The sequence below is a fragment of the Melanotaenia boesemani genome, chromosome 10 (assembly GCF_017639745.1).
Source record: "Melanotaenia boesemani isolate fMelBoe1 chromosome 10, fMelBoe1.pri, whole genome shotgun sequence".
NCBI classification, from domain to species: domain Eukaryota; kingdom Metazoa; phylum Chordata; class Actinopteri; order Atheriniformes; family Melanotaeniidae; genus Melanotaenia; species Melanotaenia boesemani.
The window spans coordinates 6,959,601-6,983,760 of NC_055691.1; the positions used below are offsets into that span (position 1 = coordinate 6,959,601).

A 24,160-nucleotide genomic window follows, 5' to 3' on the forward strand; every position below is an offset into this window, starting at 1 on the left:
AGAACTTTTTTTTTCTCTCATTTTGAACCTAAACATCAGTTGAACTCAGTGTTGGATGATCCAACCAAGTTAGTTTTTTTGTTCTGATTACAGCAAAGAAAGAAAACCCACTTATATGTTAAACTGTTCACAGACTATGTGAGAAGGTGTCCAAAACCTGCACACATCCTCCATCTAACTAACTATTAGTGACAAACACAAAGAGGCCAAAAGCCTTTTTTACAGCCATGTCTTATCAGTTACTGAAGACTGAAGGACAGACTTCTGAGTGGGCAAGCATGTAAATGTGCACTAAGTCAGCAAGAGATTCATGCAAATTCTCCTCACACACAGAGAAACACAGGAATAGAGAAACAAATTGGGTGTGGATTCATCTCAAAAGAAGTGATGGAAAGTTTCCAGTTTCCCATTAGTTGTCCTTGTTTGTAATCCCCTCATCTGGGACAAGACAAACCAGTTTCTTCCTCTGTCCCCATTTCTCTCGTACCCTCACACACACACACACAATCTCGTGAATGATTCATTAACACCGTGGACATCCACACCCACCCAGCCCAACCCCACAGGACTGTCATATCACCTGCAAGCCTCTCCCAGCTCTGCTCTTTCCCTACTCCACACAGAAATTACACAACCTTTGAGCAGGTCCTGTGTGTCTTTCTCCACGAACTCCTCATCCCCTCCCCTATAACCAATAAAGTGCAACAACAGGAGGAGAACGGTGATGATGAGGACAGCAGAAAGTTCTCTTTTCTTTTCCATTTTTTACTGGATCAAAGAAAACACCCAGTAAAGTCAAGTGAGACTCCAAAACACAATTCTTCCTCACACTGGTGCATTTTTCCCACACCTCCAAATTCAATTATAATCTAAAATCTGCAGCTTGTAAACTCAATATGAGGAAAATTCATCTCCCTTTTCCTCCTTGAATATAGAGGGTAGATACCCTAATGACATGTATGTCAATAAAGACTAAAAACTTCCAAGCAGCTTATCCCAAAGGGGCTACAGTCTTACGTGAGCCAAATTAAACTAATAAAGTGAGATTTAAATACTTAATTTATATACTTACTCGCTTAAAAACCTCAACGGTTGTTTAATTAAAAGTTGAGACAGCTCAATTAAACGTGACTTGAACAAATTTTCCTCTCTCTTACGTTTGTTCAGCAGATCAGTAAGATAAGCTTAGTTGCTCTGCAGCCCTGGGTTGTACCTGAGCCTCGTCGGTGCCGCTTTCCCTATCCAGCTCCCCGATGTAGTACTGCTCCATCCACCGCCGGGCGTTCTTCGAGTGCCGGTGAGGGGGTCCTTCCATCGCCCGACTCACGTCCTTGCCTGAGCGGCTCCGTATCAGTGCTTCCCCGCCCGGGTGCATCCGCAGGAAGGCGGTTACGTCGTAGACCCGGGTCCCAAGCAGTACCCAGCAGGAGTCCTTGGTGCAGTGACGGGCCACCTCCCTCTCCGTGAAGAACCGGGGAGACGAGGACGGAGACATCCTGACAGTGGAGATGTATAGAGTCCACCTGAAACTGAAAACTGAACACAGCAAGGAGAGCAGAGAGACCTCCTCAGAGGGACCTGACAACTGATCTGGACCAAATCTCCACTTCACTGTTGACACGCAGTTTACACGCTCATAAGGACAGTGAGCAGAGGGGCAGGGTTTGAGAGGCGTTCACAAGCATGAAATGAAGTAGTAATAACAGGGACCCTGGCCAACGGTTGCTTAACATCGAGAAACCTCTAAAACATTATTATAAATCTGATTAATATCTTAGTTACACATCCGATGTTTTCCTATATTTGATCAATTTTATCCCAATTTAACTTGAGAAAATAGATTTCATGTAATATATATCGAATAACAGAGCTTTATGTGCTCCCTGAATGCATCACAACATAAGCGACACCTGTTGCTCTGTAAAAGGCTTTTGGCGAAAGTACAAATGGCTCCACGGGTCTGCAATGTAAAGTAATATTCATACATGTATTTGTTTACAACATAGTGGTAATATCTGTCGACAATTCAAATTAATGTTAATTATGGTGTCAACCAGAGAGTGACATAACATGTTTGCACAATTTGTCACGAAGTCCGTCATCTCTTTTACTCAACAGGAGTCGTTAGAAAGATTTGTCCAGCTCTCTGGCTCAACCAAGTACTGAAGAAGCTGTGTGCACTTATGCCCAAGTTGATATTGTTTGATGAAATCGTGATGTTTGTATTTAAACAAAATGACTTAGAAACCCTACAAAAAACTTAAAAAAAAATTATGCACTGCCTCTAGCACTACATGACAGCGCCTGGGTCTAACTGGACTTAAAGCAGTCTATCACTTAATTATGATATCCCATCTTGTTTGAATTCATGCTTGTGTTCTTACTCTCAAATGTAAGTCGCTTTGGATAAAAGCATCTGCTAAATGACTGTAGAATAGAACAGAATAGAATCACTTCCTGATCAATACGATAAGTCAGCAGTATCCGGTTATACTGAGGTAGATGACGTCTGAGATATAGAGCCATGTAATTTCGATAACCCAGATTTTAACAGATAGGAACTGAAGGGAAGTAATTTTGCCGCATTTGAGGTTAAAATGAACTTCTTTTAATTACAACTGCATATGTCACAACTAAGAGTGACAGTCACAGATGTTTGTTAAAATTGATTTTTTTCCTATGCAAACAGGGCGAATTTAATCTTCAGCGAACAGATGAGCTCAGGCTGCCTTCACGTGCTGTCGAAAAAAACTTCATTTAGGCAAAGCGATTCAAAAACTTTTCACTTAATTATCAGCCAGTGTTAAATTGAGCATTTTCTGCGATATATTAAGCACACATAAACCCTGCTATGTTGCTAATAGTTTTGTTAATTGATATTTAAAATTATGCAGACAACATTTTGAGTTTTATTAATGGTAAAATTATAAAAACAATATTATCTACATGCGTAAAAGGAAGATATCAAACCAGGGGCAGTTATAATATATTTTTGTTAGGGGTTCTAGGAAGGGGCAAAGACAGCTAATAATACTAATAATATATTGCAATGTTAAAAATGCTAACTTTGTCAATTTACTTTTGTTCAATATGAATGACAAAGGAAGGACTATAACCACAATTTAATTGGCATTAATAAAATAGAAAAAAATGTTCACAATAAGAATTTTGACCATATTTTGGCAAACAACAACCGCAGTGACATCAAACTCCTTATTGAAATGCCATAGGAATGGGTGTATTGTACTAGCTTAAATTCCTGTTTTAAATGTATGGAAGAAGGAAGAAAAATATTTGGCCTGTAATCTGTATATGACTCTTTTAAATTAAATTGGAGCATTCTAATGTAAATTTAAAGTCGGACAAATAGGGACTGTATTCACATTTTGGCAATCAATAACCCCTGAGTATAACTGAAAACTTTTTATGTCAACAATCATTTTTCTGTCACCAAAAAAAGTTTATACTTAAACGAATAAAAAAAAATAATTACCTTTTTCTTCCTGTATCTGTAGCCAAACTGTTACTGTATTAAATAGTCTGTAAACTGTAGTTAATGTACATATGCTGCTCCCCCATCAACCCCCATCAAGCAGAGGACTAAGGTCAGCTAGTCCAGACTAGAGTTCAGACTAAGCATGGAGAGGCAGCATTTACATGTTGTGATGCAAACAAGTGGAACAAACTGCCAGTAGAGATAGACTTTCACCAAACCAGGTTAAAAACTTTTAAACTCTTTTAAACTGTATTTCAGATTAGTCCTGAAGACAAGAGAGAGATCGTTTCACTAAAATTACTTCATTTTAAACCATCTCCTTGTGTGAGAAATCTATGTGTCCTTTTGGACTCAGAGCTGGACTTTATTCCACACATTAGAAATGTCTCAAAGACAGGATTTTATTTCCATTTCTCTGTCTTGCCAGCACCTCAGTGCGGATGCATACTTTTATTTCTAGTAGAATAGATTATTGTTATGTCCTGCTCTCTGGTCTTCCTAAGTAAAACCAACAATTACTTTAGAACTCAGTAGCACATGTTCTGACAAGGACCAGAGGGCGGGAACACATTACACCAGTTTTAAAATTGCTAAATTGGCTCCCCAAGTGTTTCAGGATGGATTTTAAGATTCTTTTAGTGGTTTATAAGTGTCTAAAGGGTCTTTTTTATTTATCTGACCTCTTTTAAAATTGTGAATTCTCGTACCGGCCTTTTAGTTGTTTCCAAAGTTAGAACCAAAATTTATGGTGAGGCCTTGTTTCACCACTACCGGCCTTGACTGTGGACCAGCCTGCATGAGAAACTCAAGGCTGAAGGGACTGTTGATGTTTTTTAAAAGAGGCTCAAGACCTACCTTTCCAGCACTCAGTCCATCAGCACTGGCGCCCCCCAAGGCTGTGTCCTCCCCCCACTGCTCTTCTCTCTCTACACCAATGACTACACCTCTGGGGACTCGTCTGTGAACCTCCTGAAGTATGTGAACCACCGTGATTGGTCTGATCCGGGACGGTGACGAGTCCGTGTACAGACAGGAGGTGGAACAATTAGTTCACTGGTGTAGTCAGGACTATCTGGAGCTGAACCGGCTCAAGACTGTGGAGATGACAGTGGACATCAGGTGAAACCCCCGACACATGCACCCCTCACCATCCTCAACAACACAGTGTCTGTTGTGGACACCTTCATGTTCCTGGGAACCACAATCTCTCGGGATCTGACGTGGACTCACACATAGACTCTATCAGGAAAAAGGCCCAGCAGAGGTTGTACTTCTTGCGACAGCTCAGGAAGTTAAACCTGCAAAAGGAGCTGCTGATCATATTTTACACCGCCATTATCCAGTCTGTACTCTGCACATCCATCACTGTCTGGTTTGGATCGGCCACCAAACTGGATCAGCACAGGCTGCAAAAGACAGTCAGGTCTGCAGAGAGGATAATTGGGATCAACCTACCCTCCATCCATGACTTTTACATGTCCAAGGTCAGGAAACAGGCAGATGACATTTCTGTAGAACCCTTACACCCTCACATAAACTTTTTAAACCCCTCCCGTCTGGCAGGCGCTACAGAGCACTGTAATGCCAAAACCACCAGACACAGAGACAGCTTCTTCTCCCGGGCCATTACCCTGCTGAATAATAACCCACGCTGAGGCATATTGCACATAACTGCACTATGTTAATGTTATGTTTATATTTATACCATATTGCTTCTATTTTCTATTTTTATTTGCTTTTATTTTTAATTATTCTTTGCTTTTTGTTCTGAAAGTACAATGAGAGCAAAAATTCACCAGAGTCAAATTGCTTGTTTATGCACACAGACTTGGCGAAATAAATGATTATGATTTTTTTACTATTAGGAGATAGGGATAATATTGCCATTACTGCTTCTTGCTCAACAGATAAGGCAACGTAAGGCAAGGCAAATTTATTTGTATAGTACATTTCATGTACAAGACAATTCAAAGTGCTTTACATAAAACATAAAAACATTACAGCAAGGTGCAGAAAAGAAAAAGGAAAAAATAATACAAGTGTATTAGAAAAACTAAAATTAAAAAAGATAAAATTGATTACATCAAACCAAAAGGAAAAGCTCGGATAAAGAACCAGCTGCAGATCTGGACTCCTAGTAAGAACTATTGAAATGCAGCAGAGACCAGGTGGGTCTTCAACCTTGATTTAAATAAATTGAGTGTTTCAGCTGATCTGAGGCTTTCTGGGAGTTTGTTCCAGACATGTGGAGCAAGCTGAATGCAGCTTCTCCATGCCTGGTTCTGACTCTGGGAACTGATAAGAAAATGGATCCAGATGACCTGAGGGTTCTGGTAGGATCATACTGGGTCAAGGGCTAGGGTTCCACTCATGTATTTTGGTCCTAAATCATTCAGAGCATTATAGACCAGCAGCAGAACTTTAAAGTCTATTCTCTAGCAAACAGGCAGTCGTATAAAGACGTCAGAACTGGAATGATGTGATCCATCAGATAATGCCTAGAATCATTTGCGACAAACAGACAAACAAACAAACAAACAAACAAAAAAAATAAATAAATAAAATTTAAGATGACGTCATGTGAGATGTTATAATCCAACATTGTTTGGCCCGGATAATGTTGATATTCTGGATCTGGTAATCCAGAATTTTCAAACATAGGGTTGCTGGGTGGGCTGTGGTCTTTCGGGGGTTTTCTCAGGTGAGTGACCCCATGGCTTGGCGGAGATGTGCGCTTGGAGGTCTGCGAGTGTTTATAGTTGTAATTTGATTTTTAACTATTTTATTTTAATGGGATGTAATTCCACAAATGGCCTGTCTGGGGCAGTACTTTGTTCTGTTCTTCATCTAGTCTGCCGCTAAATCTATTAGAGAAGAAGTACCTAGCAACGGCGCTACGGAAGAATTTGCATCTACATCCGGGTAACTTTGCCTCCTCATGCTGTAACAAGCATGGCAACGAAAAACAAGCACCGCAAAAGGTCTCAAACGACTAAAAAAGTGACATTTAGGTCTGAAGACTATGAGCCGGAGGCCGAAAACAACGATGGAGAGGAAGTTGAAGATTCAGATGAAGGTGTGAACACAGCGAGGAGAAATGAAGCAGAGCTCAATCTGGATGAGGTTTTACGGCTTGGAGGAACTAAGGTGCGTTAAACTGATTCACAGAAGTGGACAGTTTTTTCGTTTTTTTTGTGTGTTTGGGGCAGTGATTTATTTTGTTTATGTGTCCGCAGATGTTCAGGAGGGTATATTTTTGCAAATATCGCAACGAATGTGTGTCACTGTGTTTATAGTTTTATACATTAAACTTATTTACTGTTCCCTTTCTGATTTTCATAAACTACAGTGCTGTTTGTTGATTTTTCTTACTAAATTGTACTACTGTGTGTTAATATATGTATGAACATTATGAAAAATGAGCATGGTCGTTTGCTTACACACAAAATCCGAAGATATTTAATGAAAAATGGCTTGAAAGTGTCAGTTAGAAACAAGAAAAAAAGTGAGTAAAGTAAACACAAAGTTTGAAGATTAAGTTGGTGTGCAATTCACTAATTGTCAACCAAGCATAAATCTTTCAAAACAATTCCTCCTCTGTCTGTAGGCCGACTACATCCTCCTCGCTGGCCTGGATGACTCCAATGAGCTTGTTGATGGAGGAAAGAAGGGAGCAATAGACGACCTGGAGGAGGGCGAGCTGGAGAGATTCATCACCAAACTGGGCATCCAAGCTTACGCTGATCAGCAGTTCATCAGAGATGAGGGGGAAAGTAACTCTGAAACTGTCAAGAGGGAAAGTAAAGAGGCCAAATTTAAGAAAGTGTCTGAAGAGGAACATATATCCAATTCTCAGATCGAAGTTTTAAAACCGGTGAAAAAGAAAACAGAAGATGCTCAGGTATCAGCTAGAAAAAAAGCAAAGCAGACTGTGAATGTTTTTGAGTTCCAGCAGAGGCAGGTACTGCTGATCAAACCTGGTGGGAAGTGGTTTGAACTGGAGTACACAGCCGAGGGCACATCGACACAGCAGGATGCCGCACTGGTTTCCCAGTATAAGATGCTCGCCCAGCAGCTGTTTGAGGCAGAGGTTGAGCTCTTTAAAACCAAAAAGAACCTGCAGAAAGGAGCCAACTCTGCCTGGATGAAGACTGTTGTTTCTACTGGTGTGTTGGCTGACAGGATGGCTGCTATGACTGTACTGATCCAGGACGCTCCAATTCACATGCTGGAGCATGTGGAGAACCTGGTGTCCATGGTAAAGAAGAAGGGCAGCCGGCGGATGGGTCTTATGGCTTTAGACACCTTACGAGAACTTCTGCTGAACAATCTTCTGCCAGAAAACAGGAAGCTCCGCTCCTTTGCTCAACACCCATTTGATCAATTGGAGGAGAAGGCCAGCGGCAACCGTGATGCCCGCGACCGTCGCCTCATCCTCTGGTACTTTGAGCACCAGTTAAAACACCAAGTGGCCGAATTTGCAACAGCTCTGGACTCAGTGGGTCACGACACAGTGGCAGCCACCAAGATGAAGGCGCTGACCACCGCACATGAACTGCTGTGCAGTCGCCCAGAGCAGGAGAAGGCACTGCTCATCCAGGTCATCAACAAGCTGGGAGACCCTGAGTACAAAATGGCAGCAAAAACATCGTACCTGCTGGAGACGCTGCTGCACAAACATCCCAACATGAAAAGGGTAGTGTGCTGCGAGGTGGAGCGGCTCATGTTCAGGCCCAACATCAGCCCAAAGGCACAGTACTATGCCATCTGCTTCCTCAGCCAGGTGATGCTGAGTCATGATGAGGCCGAGCTGGCCGCCAAGCTCATCACCATCTACTTCTCGTTCTTCCACGCCTGTGTCAAGAAGAAGGACATTGAGTCAAAGATGCTGAGTGCTCTACTGTCAGGTGTGAACAGGGCGTATCCTTACGCCACCACCGGGGACGAGAAGGTGAAGGAGCAGCTGGACACGCTGTTCAGAGTGGTTCACTTGGTGAAGTTCAACACGGCTGTGCAGGCGCTCATGCTGCTATTCCAGGTCATGGACTCACAGCAGAGCATCTCGGACCGATACTACACAACACTGTACAGGTAATAATGCTTCACCTGTTGGTTTCTTGCTTTTTTTGGGGGGGGGGGTGTCTGTAATTCACTGCAAATCACAGATGTTAAACTTTCCCTCCTTCTCTGCAGGAAGCTGCTGGACCCCGGGCTGTCATCATCCACCAGACAGAACATGTTTCTCAACCTGCTGTACAAGTCTCTGAAGGCCGACGTGGTGGTGAGGCGGGCCAAAGCGTTTGTGAAGCGGCTGCTGCAGGTCAGCGCCAAGCAGAGCTCCAGCTTCGCCTGCGGAGCGCTTTTCCTTGTGTCAGAGGTCATGAAGGCCAAGCCAGGTCTCAAGACGCTGCTGCAGGAAGGAGGGGTGAGAAAACCTCGTTGGAGTGTTTGTTTCAGGTGTTGCTGCAGTGAGCCTATGTGGTTTCTACTAAGGCTGGGTGTTGGGATGTCACCATTATCCAAAAATGACAATAATGACAATAATCCTCTTTGTATGATTATTGTCAGAGAAATAATCACATTATTACCATCATGATTACATTCATCCATCCATTTATTTTCTACCGCTTATTTGGGGTCGGGTTGCGGGGGCAGCTGCCTAAGCAGGGAAGCCCAGACTTCCTTCTCCTCAGCCACATTCGCCAGCTCGTCCAGGGGGTTCCCGAGGTGTTCCCAGGCCAGCCGAGAGATTGTCCTGTGTCCTGGGTCTTCCTCAGGGTCTCCTTCCAATGGGACGTGCCCAGAACACCTCACCGGGGAGGCGGCCAGGAGGCATCCTGACCAGATGCCCGAGCCACCTCATCTGGCTTCTCTCGATGTGGAGGAGCAGCAACTCCACTCTGAGCCCCTCCTGGATCACTGAGCTTCTCACCCTATCTCTAAGGGAGAGCCCAGCCACCCTGCGGAGAAAACTCATTTCGGCCGCTTGTATTCGCGATCTTGTTCTTTCGGTCCCTACCCACAGCTTGTGACCATAGGTGAGGGTAGGAACGTAGATCGACCGGTAAATCAAGAGCTTTGCCTTTTGGCTCAGCTCCTTCTTCACCACAACAGACCGATGCAGAGTTCACATCACTGCAGACACCGCACCGATTCGCCTGTCGATCTCCCGGCTTAGGACCATGGTCTCGGATTATCAGGATTATTATACTATCACTATAAATGTGTAAAATCACATAAACACTTTTTACATTTAATCTATTTCTATCTTTTGATGCCAGCATAACTAAATAATATAGCAACAAAGTAAAGAAACCAAAAAGTCTCATTCCAACTAAAACCATAAATAAATCTTACATATTAACTCTGGATTTTTCTCAGAATGAACACATGGAAAAGACTGCTGGACCTCTGCCTGGACTTGGGAGTTTTTTTTCTGAAAATTACATTATAAACTGTTTTTGAACATTTCTTCTGAACCCAAGTAGAGAATTTAGATCCACAGGACAAAACATTTAGCTAGCTTTGACTTCCAGCTGCTCTGCTGTTTGAGACATAAATAAAACTGAAGCTGTAAAAGTAAAGAAAGAAACAAGACCAGATATCTAAAATTAAAAATACTGAGTCGTACATAATTACAAAATTGCTAACTATATGAAAACATTAAATTTCAGTGTTTCATTTAATTTAAATTTCAATGCTGTACTGGCTGGTGAGCCGTCTTCCACATTAACACCTTGGTTGTTATTTTTCTATAACCCCACCCTCCCCAAAAAAAAAAAAAAAAAAAACTCAACAAAGATGGCTTAATCCAAAGGGGTAGAGTTCCAGCACCACAATCCTGCAGGTTTTAGATGTTTACCTTCTCCAACACACCTGATTCAAATTAAATGGCTGTACTCAACAGCATGTTGACCGATTAATCTGATTTAGGTGTACTTCAGCAAAAAAAAGGCCAAAAACCTGCAAGACAGAAGCCCTCAAGGGCTGACTTTAGACTTCCATGGGTTGATCCATTTATTTTGGAGGTAATAACGCTTCTTCCGACATACTTTCCTACCATAACACACCTCTTCTGCAACTTAAACAAAAGGAAAACTAAACAGTATCAAACGGATGTGGTATAACATTATTTTCCTTCCTTGCGAAAGTTGTTCTAACCTGCTGATGTGGTTCAGACATAGTCTTTTATGGAAAGTGACAGTATTGAGGAATCTTTATGATAAATTCATTTTTAAATCCTTACTCTGTTTTCTTATCAAGGAGGTTTGCCTTTTTTGAGATCGGTAGTAGATGTTTCATCTACCATCCAAACATACATTTGGACACAAACTACACTCATGATGTTTTTACACCAAAAATATTTTGTTCACAGCAACTTTTTCAGTTTCAGAGCCTTCATGTGAGACGTTGCAGTCACTAGACGTGTATTCCTGTAAAGAAAAAGTGAGCTGTACCCACTTTTGTTAGCACAACCACAGCATTTTTACCCTAGATAAACCCTAGGTTTTATTGTGCTAGTGTTAAAAAAAAAAGAACAGCATCTCATCATGTGTTATATTGGAGTTTTTGAGTTTTCACCGGGTCCACTCCTTTTTAGTCAGCCGGGCGATACCCCTAGGATAAGTGACAACAGTGGGGGGAGGAAGAGTTTGCTGCTTAAATGCAGGGAAAAGTGTTTGCTGGTGGAAAGAGGCTTTACCAAAACAAAAGAAGCATAGATCGTTCAGAGCGAAGTTGATAACGAAAATAATTATAAAGTTATACATGATATAATATTAACATAGTGGACACATTTGTTTCAGGCTGTAGTCTGCAAAGTGCAACAGTGTCCATTGGATGTCTCTTAACAAATAACTCTGCTGCTTAGAGCAGCTAAACAGAATCATGAAATAGGCAGAAGTTGTTTGAGAAATCATTGTAATGTGCAGTTATCCACTAAACTTAAGTAAAGGCCACATTTCAGCATTATTTGTCAAGGTTGGAACAAGTTTTTCTGCAAACCCACTCAGATTTGTTTGTTCCTCGATTTGGTTAAAAGGGGTGTTCTCACCAAACAAGCTGTCTGAGCTGGTCTTCTGTCTGATCACCCGTTTTAAATGGAGTGAAAACCGCACCCACCCAGCAAGCTGTTTGGTCGTCCAGGCAGTGAATGGAGCAGACCCACTGACTTCAGACACCCAAATATAGTGTACACTGAAACATTGAAGTGGGGTTTTTTGCAGTTTACCAACATGTTTCCCTTCTGTGTTCTCTCAGGACACAGAGGAAGAGGCGTTCAAAGACCTTGCAGAGGAGAATGATGATGACGATGATGGAGAGGAGCATTTTGTGGATGCAGACAAAGTAGAGGAAGGAGTGGAGGCAGAGGAGGTCAAACAAACAGCATCATGGGTGCATCATCAAAATCTGGAAGGTGTGTAAGCTGCTCTTATCCTTTTGTCTGATCTTGTTTATTCCAGCTCAATTACATCATGAATAATGGATTATACAAAAATTATAGTTTATTACACTTTGGTAATTTTTTTAATTTATTTATTTTCTGTTCAATTATAGGCGGGAAGAGCTTGGAGACTTACGACCCACTGCACAGAAACCCGTTATACTGCGGTGCTGATAACACAACTTTGTGGGAGCTGCAGAGGGTGAGAAATATTTAAAAACTCATAATAAAACACAAAAATGTCACCTCATCAATGAAGCGTTCATTCAGATGTGATCTGGATTAGTCCGGTATGGACTGCTTGTTGAAGTATAGATTTGGTAGACATTTTTCTTAAATAAAAATAGAGATGCATTTAGATATTAGTTTAAAATCCGAAGACAGAATGAAGAAAATATGATGTGGTTAAATTCATTAAATTAAAACAGAAATAAAGAATAAGAGTATTTTAAAAAGTCAAATAGAAATGTATTCTCTGAAACATTTTAGATTTCATTTTCAGACTCATGTGAAGTGTTTGTTTTTCTCTGCAGCTTGCTCTGCACTATCATCCCTCTGTGTCACTTTTTGCAAAAACCATCCTGCAGGTAAAATCCTCCACACACTCACCAAGCTCTGTTAACATCATGTCTGATTTGTTGCAGTGGTAGATTACCTGCTTAACTTTTTATGTTTTTATCTCAATAGGGAGACTCCATCCAGTACTCAGGTGACCCTCTGCAGGACTTCACCCTCATCAGGTTCTTGGATCGCTTCGTCTTCAGAAACCCCAAACAGCTAAAGGAAAAACGTAAGATATACAAACCATGTTTCTCACAACATTTATTCATACTGTTAGTCAGTGTATATACAGAGCCCGTCCACAAAAAGGTTACACGCTGTAATATTTTGCTGGACGCCTTTGGCTTTGATGTTGGCAGCGTTCATTGTAGCATTGTTTCAAAAAGTTTTTGCAACTTCACAACAATCAAATACACCCAGACGTGCATTCATTTTTATCCAAGATCTCGTAGTGATGATGGGAAAGGCAGACCTCCAGCACATCCCAAAGATACTCAGCGTTGAACCTCTCCGTTATCTTACGTCACTTGACTCTCCTCCTCGGGTTCCTTGCTCTTCCTATAAAAATATTTTAATGTTTACTTACTTATCTGAAAAAGCCACCAAGAATGAGTCATTTCAAAAAACTACCCGACATCGTTAAGCTTTTCGAAACGCAACTGTAACTGATGTGAGGCAGAATAGGTAGTTTTAATAAATAGCTGATGAAGATTCTGAGAAAATACGATAATGTATACATCACATTTGGCATTTAAAGACATGGACACCTCCGTGTGCACAACCCCGCCCTGCCACCAACAAAGTTTCACATTATATATGTAATAACCGAAATAAAATGACAAAGACGCAGACACTTCTTGATTTCTGCAGCAGTTGGACTGGAAACCAGCACTGCTCCTAGTAGACCACAGATGCACCCAGTAATAATACTTCATTCATTATCTGCACCGCTTTGTCCATCATGGGTTGCAGGTAAGCTGGAGCCTATCCCAGCATTTTAACAGGTGAGAGGCAGGTACACCCTGGACAGGTCACCAGTCCATCACAGGGCCAACACGGAATGAGACAATCATTCATTCACACACTCTCACTCCTAGGGAGAATTTAGAATCACCAATTAGCATAACATGCATGTCTTTGAAGGGACCCGTTCTCTCTTGGCTTCCTTCCACAGTCCAAAAACATGCACTTCAGGCTGATTAGAGTCTCTAAATTTGTGCTAGAAGTGAGTGGAGTCTGACTGAATATTTGTCTCTCTGTGTTGGTTCTGTGATGGACTAGGAACAGCTCCAGCTCCCTCGCAACCCTGCATTTGAAAAATAAGTTATCTCAAGATGACAAAGTTTGTTTTCCCGAGATAACAAGATAAATTGTTATCACAAGGAAACAATGTTTAAAAAAAATAAACATGCAAGCATGACCGCTCTCGGCTTCCATACAATTTTAGTAGTTTCAGCATCTCCTTAGTTGATTTCTTTGCTTGATGCCAATAATTTGATCCTTCTGAAACAGAACAATATCTTTCCCACAACTACAGGATGTCTTCTGACATGGTTGTTTAAGAAATGAAAAGCTACTCATTGCATCATTAGTTAAATAACTTGTTGCCAGCTGAAAGATAATCAGCCATGCAGTAATTAGACACTTGGAGCCTCTTACCTGTTAGCTAAGTTAAATCCTGGTGGGAACTTTTTAATCTGGACTGGCAGTGTTTATGTTTAGATAAGCCATGGGAGGATTACTGAGCAGTTTACTCAGATTATTCAAAACATCAAAATATTATATCAGGAGAAAACATTAAAGCCATTTTCATGCAAAAATCAACATTTAGTACAGACTGGGGTGTTATACAATCTTAATTAATTTCTCACTATATGTATAAGAATAAATTATATTAGAGAGTCAAGTATGAAAGCAGCTAAAAATATAACTGTGTTTTCATGTGTTTTACCAAGTTGAGGGAGGAAAAACAAATCTGTTCACCTGTGTCCACCTCCTCCATCTCACCCGATGAGATACAGCTCTTATGATTATAAAACACTAGATAAGCATAATATAAATAATTACTGTGTAATTTTTATGTTTTGGTCTGTGTTGATTTAATATTTTAGTCAAACATCTGAAGTTGATTTGGAAATGAACTGGAAAGTTTGAGGATTCAGATTAAGTCACAAACTGACATCTTTAAAGGAAAATTTAGGAGATTAAAAACACGCAGGCTTCTAATATTCTGACAGTCTTGTGACAGTTGTTTCTGCTTTAATGTTTTTTGTTCATCAGAACACACAGACTCTGCAGCGTTGAGACCGAGACAGAGGTTACCTGCCAACTCCTTACCAGGTGAGCTTTACTAAAAGTCCACTTGTGTTTGTTTTACTCAGCCATGAAGCAGATTTTTCATTGCATGTTGCTGTTTTCTGTTAGTGAACTGCGGAGAGTTTCTGTCCAAAGAGGAAAGCCAGATTCCTGTAGATGAAATCTTCTTCCATCGGTGAGTCAGAAAATGTAGTTTACGTTAAATGCATTCATCTTTACATAATTTTGCTTTTTTCTAAGCATTGTTTAATTGTGTGCTGGGTTTGTTCTCAACACCTCTTTGCAGCTTTTTTAAGAAGCGGCAGCAGGAGAAACAAGGTAGTCGGCCACGAGGAGACGGTGACGATGAGAGCGTGGAGGAAGTGGACGATGAAGAGTTTGAGAAACTTCTCGGTGAGTTCAGAAAGTTAATTCCATGTTTTTAAGCCCTACTCCAGTCAAAACAAAGAAAAAAGGCACAGGATCAATTATTTTTCTTTAACCCCTAAATTAATCCATGAATGCTGACTTCAGTCTAACTTTCTGGTTAACAGATTCCTGTGAAGCAGACTCTTACTACACCGTTAATGATCTGGACTTTGCAGGGTGAGTAAAGGCCCATTTATGATCATTTTAAGTTGTCAAACGTCACTATACTCCCCGTAGTTGTTTTACGTGGGCGTAGTTTTTAGGCAATGCATAGCATTTCTCAAACTTTTTTAACCACAACCCCCAAGATAAAATCTGTTGGTGTTTGCGACCCCCCACCTACACGACTGAGTGGTTAGTTGTGTGATATATCAAATGGGTCATCCTGCAGCCATCCTCTAAATGTAAGGCTTGAAAACTTTTTTTTTGTTTGTTTGTTTGTTTTTTTTCACCTCAATGATCTGCCAGCTCCATGAAATTATCTTGGGGCCACCATAGGGGTCAGGATTTAGTTTGAGACCCACTGCTCTAGACTGCAGTTCAGAGTTTACAGTCCACCCAGTTCATGTCCAGTCTCCTCTCAGCTGTTCTGCAGGACTTGTCTGTCCCTTTGACAGGCGAGGTAACATCAGAGGTGTGTTTGCAGTGAATCCAAACACTGTTTGGTCTGCTTTTGAAAAGCTCCATCTCTAAATACATGAACATTGACCAGAAATCGGCCTTAAACCTATTTTTCTTATATTTTATGGCCTGGTTGCTGAATTTATTTTTTCTTTTTACATCAACAACTTGGCTACAGTTTCATAATCTACTGTACGCAACACTTCGTTCACCAGACGCCACACCGATTCATTCCTCATCAAATTAAATACACAAGACATCAAAATAAATCATTTCTTACCAGTTATCTGAAATCATCTAAAATTATCTGAATTAAGTAATTTCCTTAGATGCAGGTCCACCTGTCAACAAGTTTTATTATTTATTTAATCTTTTTTCCTATTTTTTCCCATATTTGACATGTGAACACCAGCTAAGCATCTTTGATGACCTGGTGGAAACTTTTATATAGCTGTAACTGTCATGGAGACACCAATAACTCCTGGTCAGTAACCCATGCAAGTTCTATTTATTTTGTTAAAGGGCCAAATAGGAATTTAGTTGAAATCTTTTTGGTGACAAGATTGTGTAAAAGATTAACTGTTTGCAAAGTTTTCTAAGCCAACTCTTAGTGCTTACATGGTCCAGCATAATGATTTTATCAGGGCAAACACAACCAGGATACGCTGAACACGCCAGCTGATGTCATCCTGTTTTCTGACAGGTCGATTGATATCAATGAGCTGAATGGATCGGTGCATCCTCCACTTCATTAACAAACTCAAAAGAATCATCAGTTAAAGAAATTTGATTTCAGGCTTTCAGTTAGATCATAGTGGCTTTTATCACTTCCGTGCACAGTTATGTCCCTGCTGCTTGTTCCTGCTGCATTTCATTGGGATTTCTGTTGTCATCGAGTGGCACTAAGAAAAGATCCCACTTTCACATCCAGCCTGCAGATTTTTTATTGCCTTTTAAGAGGTTGTCAAAAGTTATATATTGTCTGAATCTCCTCTTCATCTGTTTTTCCTTTCATGTCAGTAATGTGAAGAGTAAAAAAGGTAAGAAAGGGGAGGAAGACTCCGACTTGGACGAGTCGGATGTAGACGACCTGGATGATGAGGAAGTGTCGTTGGGCAGTATGGATGAGGAAGACTTCGGAGACGAACTGGAAGAGGATGGAGGGACCTTCATGGATCCTGACGAAGATGGAGAAGAGGACGATGAGGGTAGGGAGTGTCAGGAAGAAAAAAATGAATATTCACAGATTGAGGCTTTTTTTTAGTGCTACATTCAGATCACTTTCTTTATAATTCTTTAAAATTTGATATGTGAACATTATTCTGTAGGTGTGTGTATTTTTGTTAATTTATTTATCCACACTGTTGGACATAGTGTCGGTCATTTTAAATTATGGAGGGAATCTGGGATTTAACTTTCTGTTTCTCCTTCAGTTCCTGAGCTGGAGGATGACGATGCTGCATTTGACGGTTAGTACAAGTTAATATGTAAAGTTCTTCACCACAGTTTCAAAGTTACACCAGCGGTGTCGTGTTGCGACTACACACCCCCATAAGCAGTGTGATTTATCAATATTTACCTGAAAATCACCACAGAAATTTTCCAATCTGTTTTTGTATAGATATTCTCTTGTGCACTTTATATAACTGTGAAGAACCTTTTTATCTTTTCAGATTCAGATGTCGATGAGATGGAGATGCCTGATATGACTCCTCAGACTACGAAGAAAAAGAGGAAATCCACAGAAGACCTTGATTTTTCTGGATCTTTAGGTTAGTTGTGATTATTTTTTTTTCTTTCTCCGCTTTAGTTTTTTGGGACCTCGTGATGCAGCAGCTTCACTGACTAGATTTAAAGCCACGCTACTGAACTTAAGCAGATTTTCACACTTTGTCGCCCCCCTAGAGACGGCTAAGTCACCAGCCATCTTGCATCCTGTCTCTTCTCTGAGTTTTCTCCAGACAGAAAAAGTCTATCCAGTGTTGACTCTTGTCTTATCTCTTGCTCTGTCCCTTTCTCTTTCATTTCCTCTCTTCTTCCAATGATGTCCTCTTTGGTTTCTTTGGTAAATTAGCCATAGCTGAAGTTTAAAACAGCCAGTGTGTTGATCTCCAGTGGCTAGCGTGTGAAATGGTGCCCTAAAGCGAAACACAGCCAGCAGGGGATGCCCCAGACTAAAAAGAGTTGTGCGGTTTTTCAGCTTCAGGTGCTGCAGGGCAACAACAGCTCCAGGAATTTACATAATAAATTTTCCTTCCATCAGTTTGAGTTAGAAACACAAAAGTTTCAAGGCTGGAAAGTTATGTAGTGTTACTTTAATGCAGATTTTTTTTTCCAGGTTCTAAAAAAGGGAAGATGAAGAAGAAGGAAAGGAAAAATGCATCTATGTTTGCTGCTGCTGAAGAGGTGAGATAAACTCAAGAAAACTGCAAAACCATATTTCCATTTTTTATTATATTTTTAAATGATCAGGATTCTCGAACTGCACATTTTACCTCTTCAAAAAAGAATCTCGATTAATAAAAATGAAATCTATATTTCTGTGATCCAGTTTTTAGCTTTGGTTAGTGAGCAACTAGTAGGAGTCCACACACCAGGGGGCGCTCAAGATAAAGGGTTGAATTTAGTAAATATTAATGTTACTTTCATTTGTAAGACATGTAAATTATCTGTTAGAAAAGTGAAATAAGTAGTTGAGGTTTCACACTTTTTACTAGTTTTAGACACACATTTTACCAGTAAAATGATCATGTGTGGAGGCACTGGGAACCAGAAGTGTTGGTTTTAATATCCTAGAGAATCTCAAAACCCCAAGCAATAAATTTCAAGGAAATCTTTAAGTTGTGTTTGAAATTTAATGTGAGTTTTTTTTCCATTTAGTTTGGTTCTCTGTTGGATGAGAACGCCGACTTCAAGCTTGATAACATCGGGCTGAATGCCATGTCCAACGCAGACAAAGCAGGTAAGCTGTGAAACTTTACCTTAAAACTCCTGCTGCTGGTTGACGAGGAACAAAACCTGAAGATTTAATGTCTCATATCATCTTTTTAGTTTTGCTCTTTATGATTGAAATGCACATGTGAGAAATTTATCTAGAGAAATTTAGGGAAGAAGTTTTTGTAATTATTAATCTACCTAATCATTTTAAAGATTTGCTGATCAATCAGCCTCTGATCGTTGTCACCAGATCAAAAACGAGAACTGTGTTGTCACCTAGCTGAGCCTGATACTATTTGCAGTTATGTCCATGAATCCTGTTTATTTTGCACCATTGCTTCATATCAGATCATAACGGAGTTAATCTTATAAACAAAATTTTTGCTGACCTGATGTCAGCCCAACAAATGTCTGCTTTTACCACCCGATGGGATCTGTGACTTGGACAACTTCAGGCTGGTTCATTTAAAGGCTCAAACATAAACTTGGTCTCAAAAATCATGATCTGCACATCCTTAGTTTTATCCCTTAAAGTAAACTACTGAACTTGGTTTAAAATGTTATAAATATATATTTATATATAGATATAACTTCATCCCACCGTCCCTGTCCAGCAACTGTGGCATAATGGCCTGTAGATCTAAAATTATATACAGCTTTGAAACTCAGTAGTTTGGGAAAAGGTAAAAATGACAACACAAAGGTTTTTCTTGGGTTTGCTGGATACCAGCCACATTTAATGACTTCTCCACACAGAGAAAACATCAAAGATTCCTTGCTTAAATAAATTAAAACCAACAAAGTGACATGTGTGAAATAACCAGATAATTATATTATAACCATGTAGGTTAGAGGACAAAATGTACTTCTTCCAAATTGTGTTAATGTTTTAATAAATATTTAAAATGGCTTCATCTGATCATGTTTGTAGAAGAGGAAAAGTTACTTAGTTTTTGGATGTGTGTATGAGAAGACTGATATAACGCTCACGTCTGTACAATAAATATGAAACATGCCTTTGTACACTGATCAGATAGTTATTTCGGGGGATCATTTTTAATAAAAATGAAATGATTTTGGCCAAATGATTCAACCAATCAGACGTTTCCCCAGGATAAAGCTCTCCCTCGTTCTGAATTACAATCTATTTGGTGTAATGATGGTTAAAAGGCTAACTTGCAAGAACTGACAGCTACACTTAAGCTATGCTTACTCAAAACTACTTATCAGTAGGGTTGTACAAAAATTTATATGTAATGAATAATACATGCATATATTGTATGCATGTAACATTATTATGACAATAATGTGACTGCAGTCCTTGTTTATACATTTTTCTCCCATTTCAAGTGAATAGCCAATATTGACATTGCACAACCCTATTTATCAGTATTTCTGTAAAGAACCCTTATTACAACAATAAAAAGTAAAAATAAGAAGAAAAATCTTTTATCAAACCATCTGAACAAGAAGCGTACTTTTCATTAACGATCCATATCCCACATAGTTTTATGAGATGGATGGGTTTAAAGCCACTAATGTCTCTTTTTTTTTTATTCTCCTGAAGCCGTGAAGCAGCTCAAGTGGGAGGCTCAGCGAGATGACTGGATCCATGGGCGTGACGCCAAGACGATGCGCAGGAAGAAGACCATGTTCAACAGGAAGAAGTTTGGCCAAGCCAGGACCGGAAGCAGGATATTGGGGAAGAAGAAGAAGAAGTAGGAGCTCCTGTTATGGTGGACTTTTTAAATAGATGGACACGCTCAGTCCTGTTTTGTCGACCAGGCTATGTGGTCCCTCTCTCGGATACCATTGATCCCTGCCCACTCATTGGACTGGTAGTAAACTGGGAAAACAAAGCAGAACATTGTTCTCAGATGTATTATTAACAAATCTAAACTTTAAGGCATTGTTGTCATGGTGCCATGTTTTTATTGACAAACTACAAAATCCAGTTTCAGAAAAAAAATAAATAAATTAAATAAGTTTATATTAATCAGCATCTATGTTGTGACAGTTGAATCAAATAAAATTCCAGTTATTTTCTGGTTTATTTCTCTTTTATTCCCATTTCTGGTTTGTCCCACAGGTTGGATTAAATATGTTCAGGTAGCAGGGTTGGGCGTTTCACTGACCATAAATGCAGGTTAAAGCTTCATACAAAAGAAGATGACGCATGTGCACATGGTTCAGGAAAGCAACTCTGGGCCAAAGCTCATTTACAATAGACTGAGTTAAAGTCTATAACTGTTCTGTGGTCAGAAGAATAAAAATCTGTTTGGTCTTTGTGGAAATCATGGACTCGGTGTACTGCAGACTAAAGACGTGAGGTAAGAGCGCTCAGTTCAGAAGCCTGCACCTCTGGTGGTATGGGGTTGCATATATTCCAGTAGAGCTGGAAACCTCTGGAAAGATACCACCATGGGTGAAAGGTATATACAAGTTTTACAGCAGCATCTGCTCCCATCCAGAGATCTTTGTCAGGGAAGTGTTTGTATATTTCTACAACCACACATATTTCCACTCTGAGCCACATATTGCTTTGTCTTCAGAAAGTGAATAAGAATGTTACGGCTGGCAACGTAAAGAAGACTTTGATAAAAGTGGAGCCAGACGTGGTGTTACATGCCCATCTTTCCAGCTACAGCCAAAAAAGCCGACCAAGTATTGCCTCCTTTGCGATTTATTGACATCTGAACTTCTGAAATTCACTCAGTCATCTGAATATCGCCTGTTATTTATTTAGAGAAACCAACGGTTCTAATGGAGCCTGATTTCAGGACCAAATCTCCAAACTGGTGTTTACTTCTGCGGAGTTAAGTACGCCTATTTTAGTTTTAGGTAAACTGATGTGAACGTGGGCTGGTTTGCCAGAAAACACCAAGGCTCCGAGACTCCAGAGTGGAGCCTAAGCCAGAGTCTGTGAAAGCACTACCACAGACCTCCCTTAAGCCTTGTTTCCACCAATGGGACGGTTAGGGTGCAGATATGGCTTGTAAACTGTAATCTTGTTGTGTTTCCACAGCCAACCGTAACCTTACCTGAGTGGCGGAGTATCAGCCGGATAGCAATAGATGCCTCAGCTACGTAATAAGAAGACACACAGCGCCTCCCTTAAAGTATAACCAAAACACAACTCAGAAACCAAGGAGGAGAATGGCGGTCATCCAACAGTTTGTGTTCTTTCTTCTTGGTGGTGCTTCATAACTCCACTTAAAACGGAGCTTAAATCAACACAAAGAAAATATGTTGCTCTAAACAAGGAGCCTTGCTGTTATGCCAGGTCTTACGGGAAGTGACTTTTTTCCCCCCAAATAATCAACAGATTGCAGTGTATCAAGCTCTACCCTTTTGGGGTCGGTTAGATTGGTACCACAAGGGAAGGGTCCGAAAAAGTCGGATAGGACGGATACTGGAGAACCATTCCCAGTTTTCACGTGTGGAAACGCAAAAAAATTGTCCTGACCCACCCCACCCCAACCTGCACTCGTTGGTGGAAACAGGGCTTTATAATTTTTCCCCAACTTGTTCATTAGCGTCTGTTCTCATTTAACTATCCTACAGCAAAAACTGTGTCATCTGACAGAGACGCAGATTTTAGTTTGTCTGCAGCAGCAGCAGACAGGAGGAGGTAGTGAATTCAGTAAATTGCCTCCTGAAGAAATTCTGGTGGATTACTAACATGACAAGCTGTTTTTTGGGTAAGATGCTGCTGGAGATGTGCTGGATTCATGCTGCTGTTAGCTGGTTTTTCCCCACATAAGAAACAATGCCTTGGGTGGGTTGCAGTTTATGGACGTAAATCTCAATAAAAACATTTTCATCTCAATACTGGAAATTTACTGGGTCTCCTTTTCGCCTTCCTTGGCTTGTTACTCTGTGTTTTCTGTGGCATTGCTGCTAAACTTCAACCATGTTTCATGTTTGGGAATGATGAGTGATTAACGAGTGATGTTATTTGGTATTTGACCTGGATTTGTTATAATGAATTAAATTGAATGCTGAATATACTTAAAAAAAAGAAAAAAAAAAGGTTAAATTTATATTTTATTTAAGTATTTATTACACTCTCTTGTGTACCTCCTGGAGTGTCCCCACATACCCCCATTTGAGATACAGTAGTCTAAATTAAAGCCACATTTTGATTCAAAATGTCATTATTTATCATGGATGATAAATATAAACAGTTTTACCTTCCAGAACTGATGGGAACTTCTTGTTCATGGTGCTCCTGAAGTCTGCAGATGGAAGAATTAAAACAAGTCTTTTATTTAGACTCATTACATTGATCCAACAGCTCACCAGTTTGCATACGCCTGAATATTGTTTCACACCTTGACTGTTGTTCATCTTATGAAACAGTGCATACGCCCCAAACACGCCCAGCAGCTCCACAATGATTACTCCCTTCATGAGTTTCCTGGCCAGAGGCTCCAACGGTTTGGGAGACATCTGAAGAGAGATTGACTTTGAGTTACAAGGACAAGAACTGCATCATCATAAATTCTGTAGTCTATAGTTAGGACATCCATTAGTCTCATCTTAAAGCATAAAAAATATAAAATTAGGACAAAAATTGTGTTTGGTAAATTACTTCTTTGTTGTAACATGGAAAGTTTATTTCCCTTTCAAATGTTGTAGGTTGCAGCCCACACAGTCAACTATACCATAAATGCATGTCTTTACAAATGTGGCATTATTTAAAAGGGAAATAAACAGGATTTCCAGTGGTATAAGATGTATAGCCAAGACGCATTTTTACAATAAATAAATGAATAATCCACCAAACACAATTTTTTCTTTTTAAGTTGATCTTATGTCATTTCATTCCATTTTAACTAACAAAGCATACACAAACACTGAGATACAATTATCTGAACACACACACACACACACACACACAAATGTTAATGAGGTTTTATTTGACACGATGATTTTCTATTAGGCTTATAAATTTCACATAGTGCGCTTCTGCATTGGAGCATGAACTGATAAACATGATACGCTGCGATAGTTGAACACACGTATAACCTGAACTGTTTGTAACATTGTTTATCCGCCTCTTTACGTCCTCTTATTTGTATTAACTTACGTTTAGATTCGTGGTTCAGCAGACAACAAAATGTCTCCTTAAACGAAAACTGAAGCTGTAAAGGTCGCAGAAATGAAAAGAAACAGTTGCCAGCCTCACATCTGCCATGTGTCATGTGTCACTTCCTGATTAGAGACGCGCATGCGCATTGCGCAAGCACTGTTGGGTAAGCCTAGATTCTGGTTATCTTTGGTATAATTTGATGTAGGTCACCTCTGTGATTAAACTGAACTTAACTAATGACAACAACTCGTAAAAATGAACCAGTAATATTTCTGATAAGCAC

General features: G+C 40.1%; 3 protein-coding genes across 3 annotated transcripts in view; 1 reads left to right on the forward strand and 2 right to left on the reverse strand.

Annotated features, from left to right (window-relative positions):
* The window catches only part of fa2h (fatty acid 2-hydroxylase), a 50,909-nt gene extending 49,287 nt beyond the window's left edge, over positions 1-1,622 (reverse strand). The window contains exon 1 of the mRNA XM_041996353.1: positions 1,214-1,622. Coding sequence (XP_041852287.1) covers positions 1,214-1,495 — 282 coding nt within the window. The 5' untranslated portion in view covers positions 1,496-1,622. The remainder of the gene's footprint in view (positions 1-1,213) is intronic.
* Positions 1,623-6,391: 4,769 nt separating this feature from the next.
* Positions 6,392-20,504, forward strand: cebpz (CCAAT enhancer binding protein zeta). The gene is made up of 17 exons (XM_041997262.1): positions 6,392-6,643; positions 7,104-8,587; positions 8,690-8,921; positions 11,756-11,912; positions 12,053-12,141; positions 12,473-12,526; positions 12,627-12,729; positions 14,781-14,840; positions 14,925-14,991; positions 15,103-15,209; positions 15,350-15,401; positions 16,866-17,053; positions 17,279-17,314; positions 17,519-17,617; positions 18,184-18,251; positions 18,726-18,807; positions 20,350-20,504. The coding sequence occupies exons 1-17, from the start codon at positions 6,449-6,451 to the stop codon at positions 20,502-20,504; spliced, it is 3,228 nt and encodes a 1,075-aa protein (XP_041853196.1). The 5' UTR covers positions 6,392-6,448.
* On the reverse strand, positions 20,492-24,008 carry LOC121647646 (protein CEBPZOS-like). Its single transcript, XM_041997263.1, has 4 exons — positions 23,875-24,008; positions 23,117-23,234; positions 22,976-23,020; positions 20,492-20,628 (listed from the first exon to the last, which is right to left on the reverse strand). Exons 2-4 carry the CDS (start codon positions 23,232-23,234, stop codon positions 20,546-20,548), a joined length of 246 nt encoding a protein of 81 aa, XP_041853197.1. The 5' UTR covers positions 23,875-24,008; the 3' UTR covers positions 20,492-20,545.
* Between the last annotated feature and the right edge of the window lie 152 nt (positions 24,009-24,160).

Coding starts and splice junctions, on each gene's coding strand:
- LOC121647646 (XM_041997263.1), bottom strand. CDS start 23,234: ATGTCTCCCAAACCGTTGGAGCCTCTGGCCAGGAAACTCATGAAGGGA. Junction 23,021..23,116: donor TAAGATGAACAACAGTCAAG/GTGTGAAACAAT, acceptor TTCCATCTGCAG/ACTTCAGGAGCACCATGAAC. Junction 20,629..22,975: donor GTTCCCATCAGTTCTGGAAG/GTAAAACTGTTT, acceptor TTGTTTTCCCAG/TTTACTACCAGTCCAATGAG.
- cebpz (XM_041997262.1), top strand. CDS start 6,449: ATGGCAACGAAAAACAAGCACCGCAAAAGGTCTCAAACGACTAAAAAA. Junction 17,054..17,278: donor TGGAGAAGAGGACGATGAGG/GTAGGGAGTGTC, acceptor TTTCTCCTTCAG/TTCCTGAGCTGGAGGATGAC. Junction 17,618..18,183: donor TGATTTTTCTGGATCTTTAG/GTTAGTTGTGAT, acceptor TTTTTTTTCCAG/GTTCTAAAAAAGGGAAGATG.